Source organism: Trachypithecus francoisi, unplaced genomic scaffold (assembly GCF_009764315.1).
Source record: "Trachypithecus francoisi isolate TF-2019V2 unplaced genomic scaffold, Tfra_2.0 Lachesis_group1, whole genome shotgun sequence".
Taxonomy (NCBI): domain Eukaryota; kingdom Metazoa; phylum Chordata; class Mammalia; order Primates; family Cercopithecidae; genus Trachypithecus; species Trachypithecus francoisi.
The window spans coordinates 77266537-77272536 of record NW_022681454.1 but is presented as its reverse complement, the minus strand read 5'-3'; the positions used below and the strand labels follow the sequence as shown (position 1 = coordinate 77272536).

At 39.2% G+C, this 6000-nt stretch overlaps 1 protein-coding gene across 3 annotated transcripts in view; it reads left to right on the top strand.

The window, feature by feature from the left end:
* The first annotated feature begins 227 nt into the window (after positions 1–227).
* Positions 228–6000, top strand: part of CEP135 (centrosomal protein 135) — a 101471-nt gene continuing 95698 nt past the window's right edge. For 2 of the 3 annotated variants that reach the window (XM_033214616.1, XM_033214615.1), the window contains exons 1-4: positions 228–365; positions 3431–3589; positions 4431–4621; positions 5524–5691. In XM_033214616.1, the coding sequence (XP_033070507.1) occupies positions 3477–3589; positions 4431–4621; positions 5524–5691 (472 nt within the window). In that variant the 5' untranslated portion in view covers positions 228–365; positions 3431–3476. Of the gene's footprint in view, positions 366–3429; positions 3590–4430; positions 4622–5523; positions 5692–6000 lie in introns of those variants that run through there. The other variant, XM_033214617.1, reaches the window with a different exon arrangement.

Genomic DNA, 6000 nt, shown 5'->3' with positions numbered 1-6000 from the left:
TACGCAGTAGGAGATCCACACCTCCAGCCGACAGGAGGAAGAGGATGTCAGCTCAAGCACTAGCTGAGGTTTGGCATTTGACGGCCGCGGGCGCCGACCTCCAGGGGGCGCCGTGGCCTCGCGCTGGCGGGGTCGTTGCATTTCCGGGCACTGGGGCGCCGCCATCGTCGCCAAGCGCGTCCCCGCCGCGAGCCGCGCACCGTCCGCCGCTCCCGTTACCAGGGTAACCGCGGCGCCTCCTCCGTGTCTGCCCCGATCGTCCCTCCGCGCCATTTTCAAACTGCCCTAGCACCGAAGCCCGTGCCTGGGCGGAAGGAGCTAGTGGGGGAAATCGAGGCCCGAAGGCAATGCGGCTGAAGCTGCCGGTGAGTCCGGCCGTGGGAGCGAGGGGACCAGCTGCGGCGGTGGTCGCGCCGCCTTCGCCTTCTGGGCGGTACCCGGGGGCCGGGCTCGGGCGCTGCCGGGAGGCCGCGCGGCCGCGGGAGGAAGTGAGGCCGGGTCGGGTCGGACCGGGTGGGGAGGGGCGCGGGGACTCTTCCCACCCACCCCGCCCCCACACGTCCTTCGTGTCAACACCCGACGGTAAAGTTGCAAACCGGAGATTGACGGGAGGGGAGCTTGGGCCAGCTTGTCACGGAGCGTCAGTGTAGGCCGTGCAGACAGGCTTGTTGTTGACCAGTGGTTCGATTTAAACATTAAAGTGCCGTCTCAGTGTCACAATCATCCATGCTCTTTGTAACAAAAACGTCCCAAAGCGTAGGACGACAGCCTTTAATTAACCTTCACCCAGCTCCTTTGAAGCCTCTCCACTGCTTTCCCGCCTTTACTACTTTGAATTCAATACGAAAGGACTCCGATATAACCACAGCTAACGGGTTTCTTTGTTGTTTGCGGTTTTGTTTTGTTTTTTTAACCCCTGTGCACATGTACATACAGCATTAAATGTACTGGTTTTCAGACGCCAACCCCCAGATACTTCTACACATATATGTATGGGTGACTCCCAAACCGAACCTTTTATGTTGCTTTGCTAGAAACTTAGAGTATAGCCACCATATTTAGATGGGGATTACGGGGGAAGGCAACAGTTCATGGGTGGGGACGGCCTAACATGTTTCTGTCTGGGAGGATTTTAATCTGTCCTGTGTATTGAGGCCCTGCCCATGATTTATTGATTCGTATTCATTCTCATTCCCTCCTCTCCAAAGCGGGATGTGAGGAGGTATTATCTCTGGGTAACTGGAGTTGGTAGCAAAGAGGGGAAATGTTTTGAGTGGTGCACCCCTTTAAGTTTACACCCTGCTAGCAATACACCTGGATTTGTCAGGTGTATTTCTGATGTTTGCAGGAATTTCCCTAAAAACCCTGCATCACTTAGGTGTCTCTTGTGGAAGGAACCTAGGAAATCCATTAGGAAGCGATTCAAGAAAAGTTAACAAGAGCAAAGAGAAAGATCTACAGAAAGGAGTCACCAAGGAGAGTGACTGATTTAGAAATGATTTGGTAAGTTGAGGAAGCATGGTACAGAAACCAGAGTGCTGGACCGGGACTCAGGAGACCTGGTCTCTGATGACTGCCCACCTACTTTGTGGCCCCGTGGTTTTGGAAGAGTTACTTTCTTGAGGCAGCCTTTCCTCATGTTTAAGTAGGGATGTTATCGTTGGTCTTTCTCCCTCACAGGGTAGTTGTGAGGATCGGCTTTTACATGTATGCTCGTGCATGTAATGCATTTTTAATATATTGTGAAGAACAACAGATGTAAAACAAAATTTTTATTTGGCTTAGAAATACGAGTACCATGACTGCAGTTAGTTAGCAAAGGTTAGAAAAGAGCAGTTTCTAAAGAAATGATCTTTGGGCTGAGCGTATTGGCTCACACCAGTAAACCTAGCACTTTGGGAGGTAGAGGTGGGAGAATACCTTGAGCTTAGGAGTTGGAGACCAGCCTGGGCAACATAGCAAGACCCTCTCTCTAAAAAAGGTAAAAATAAAAATTGAAAAAAAGAAATGATCTTTGGATAACTGCATTTTAGGGCAGATTGATAGGAATATATTTATAAATATTTAAAAAGACAGATAAGAACTTGAACAGAGGTACTTATGTGTGTCTTTTTTTTTAATTGAAGTGAAATCTACATGGTGAAATGCATAGAGCTTAAGTGTACTATTTGAAAAGTACATTGTCTAAATGTATACACTTGTGTAACCACTATCCCAATCAATGTAATATTTTCATTACCCTAAAAAGTTGTCTCTTAACTCTAACAGGCAGTCTGCAGCTGCCTCACCTCCCCAGACATCTGTTTTAATTTCTGACCCCATAGTTTAATTTTACTTGTTCATCAACTTAATATAAATGGAGTCATACAGTATATGTCTGGTTTCTTTTGCTCAAATAATGTTTTTGAGATTCATCCATGCTGTTGATGTATATCAGTAGTTTCTTTTATCCCTTAATATTGCATTGTATAAATATATCATAGTTTATGCCTTCTGATGTTGATGGGGGTTTAGGTTGTTTCCAATTTGGGGCTACTATGAGTAAAGCTCCTGTGAACATTCTTGTAGAGTCTTTTTGTGGATATTTTTTATTTCTATAAATACCTGGGAATAGAATCACAGGGTTATAGTCTAGAAGTATGTTTAACTTTATAAAAAACTGCCAGACTTTTTCCAAAGTGATTTTACACTCTTGTCAGCAGTGTGTGAAGATTCTAGTTGCTCCAGATTTTTGTCGACATTTACTATTGTCGGTCCTTGTAATTTTAGTCATTCTAGTTTGGGATAAATTGTACCTTGTTGTTTTAATTTGTATTTCCATATTGACTACTGTTGAGCACCATTTCACATCATTATTCCCATTGAGACACCTGTGCGAGGTGTCTGTTTGAGTCTTTAGCACAACTAAATTTTAGTTTTAGCCCAAATTAATGTTCTTATTGGGATGTTTGTCTTACTATTGTGCTGTAAGCGTTCCTTTTATATTCCCTATACAAATCCTTTGTCAGATATTGTGAATATTTTCTCCCACTCTTTGGTTTGCCTTTTCTGTTTTCTTGAGTATTTTGATGAGGAGACATTTTAAATTTTGATGAAGTCCAGTTTATCAAATTTATCTTTTATGTTTAGTGCTTTTAAAAGAGGCCTCTCTAAGAAGTCTCTACCTACTTCAGGCTTAGGAAAAATCTTTGTTTTCTCTTAGAAGCTTTAGTATTTTAACTTTTACATTTAGTTGTATGAAGAAGTATTTATTTTAATGCAGCAACAGGAATATCATAAGCATTGGCTTTAAATCTGAATTTTCCAGAAGGCTACCTACCTGAAGAAAAACAAAAAATAAGTGCTTCATATTAAAATAATTTTTTCTTCTTATTGTGAAACAACGATCATAGCTATAAGAAGATAACGATGTTTCATTCCTTTCTCTCAGGACTTTAATTTTTGGAAGTGAATAAAACTTGTTTTGGAAGTACAAGATGACTACAGCTGTAGAAAGAAAGTATATTAATATTAGGAAAAGACTGGATCAGCTGGGATACCGCCAGACTCTGACAGTAGAGTGTTTACCTTTGGTAGAAAAACTTTTCAGGTAAAGACAAAAATACAGTTTTAAACCTGTATGATCCCTAATCCACTTAACTCATTTCTGATTGAACTTCATGCTTCGGTAAAGAAAAGGGTAGCTTTTCGGAAAGTCTTTCAATCATGAAGCTCATCTGTTTTTTCCCTGCCATCAATCCAGGCCTTACACATTGCAGAACTGTAAAGGTCACTGCTCATGCTGTACTGTTCAAAGTCAACATTTCTGAGGGTTTTCTCTGTGAACAGAATTACTGTTTTTTGGGTATCTGATATAATTAAGAGACACTTCTCCCTTAAGTTCTTTTTTTTTTTTCCCTGAAGTTCTTTGAATGCTTCACTGGTCTTCAAATACAGTCATGGATAGTTTCATGACAGTGACACGTTCTGAGAAACATGTCATTCATTAGGTGATTTTGTCATTGTACCGACATCATAGGGTGTGCTTACACGAATCTAGATGGTATAGCCTACCACAAACCTAGGCTATATGGTCTATATCCTATGGCTCTTAGGCTACAAACCTGGACAGCATGTTACTATACTGAATACTATAGGCAATTGTAACACAATGGTGCCTATTTGTATATCTGAACATATGTAAACATAGAAAAGGTATTGTATTGTGCTACAGTGTTACAATGACCAGGATCTCATGAGGCAATAGGAATTTTTCAGCTCCCCCATTATAAATCTTACAGAACTACTTTCCTTCCTATATGTGGTCTGTCATTGACCAAAATGTCATTATGTGGTACATGACTGTATTTTAAGCCTCTTTAGAAATACGTTTTTAGTTATTAGAAAGTTAATGAAATATTTCCTGGTATTTAAATTTTCTGTTCTTTTAGCGACTTAGTTCATACAACAGAGAGCCTTCGGCAATCAAAATTATCTGCTGTGAAAGCTGAAAAAGAAAGTGCCAATTTTGATTTTGTTTTGGAACCCTATAAACTTGAAAATGCAAGATTGAGTAGAGAAAATAATGAATTATACCTAGAGTTAATGAAACTGAGAGAACGTTCAGACCAACACGTTAAAGGTAAGTGAAAATTTGATAATTTTTAAAATGCAATTTGTCCTTTTTGTTTTAGAAGGAAAGGCTAATGTCTAATTTTAAAACTATCGATTAGAAAATATAGTAGTCCTACAGCTGGATGGTGTGTGCCTATAATCCCAGCTACTCGGGAGCCTAAGGTGGGAGGATTGTTTGAGTCCAGAAGTTTGAGACCAGCCTAGGCAACATAGTGAGAACTTGTTTCAAAAAAAGAAAAGAAAATATGGTAGTCCTTCTGCTAATAGCCCCTGAAATACACTATAGGGTATGTTGAAGAGTTCCTGAGAAGGAAAATAAATGTGCATTATATAGCTATGGTAATCACTATATGTGGATTACATTTTTAGAATTAAAATTGCCATAGGGAATATTAAATGCTGGATTTGAAGAAATGTTCTTGAAACAACTTTTGTTTTTCCCTTACTGAAAATAAAAGTAGTAAATAAAGTGAAAGCCGTGTATCATGCTGACTGTTTTATAGTCAGTCTTTGAGCTGTCAAGTAGAATAGGATGATCTCAAAGGTACTAGGGAAAAGATAATTATATGGTTATCTTAGTATGAATTATTCTTATATTAAGTAGAAAACTTTGTCTAATCCATGGTATGAATTGGTAATCCTTTAGCTTCAGACCCAATTTCCTGGATCAAAAGCTATGATGTACATTAGGCTCATACAATAGGTGCAAAATGAAGATTCCCTTTTGTGTTTAGTGAGTTATTTGCAGTTTTGTTAATAATAGAAGAAGGAATACGGTTCTACTAAAGCATGCGTAAGAAGCAGGTGGAGACTTTTAAATTGATACGACTTTTTGTATTTTGTGAAATGGAAAACCTTCATTGGATTTCTTGATCTTTAAAATAGTCTTTGAATCTTTTTCATTTTAAGAGTTGAAAACTTCATTGAAGAAGTGTGCACGTGAAACAGATGATCTGAAATTTCTAAATAACCAATATGTTCATAAACTCAAACTGTTGGAGAAAGAGAGCAAAGCTAAGAATGAAAGAATTCAACAACTTCAAGAAAAGAATTTGCATGCTGTAGTACAAACTCCAGGTAAATCGATTCCTTCTCAAGACAAATTGTACACATTTAATCTTTTAACGATGTTAACGTCATTGACTAAAATAGGACTTTGGATTGTATTTTCATGCTTAGACTTTAGTGTTTGAAAATATATATTGAATAGACCATAAACTTCTTATTTATTTCTAATGATCTGGGTAGTAATTTATATGTGTGCTTAGAAATGTATGTAGTGTTAGTTACTCAGATACAAGTAGTCTAACTTTAATGCCCAGAGCTTTCTCTAATCAATATTTTAAATTCTTTTTTCTATTATTATCATTATTATTTTAGTTGTAA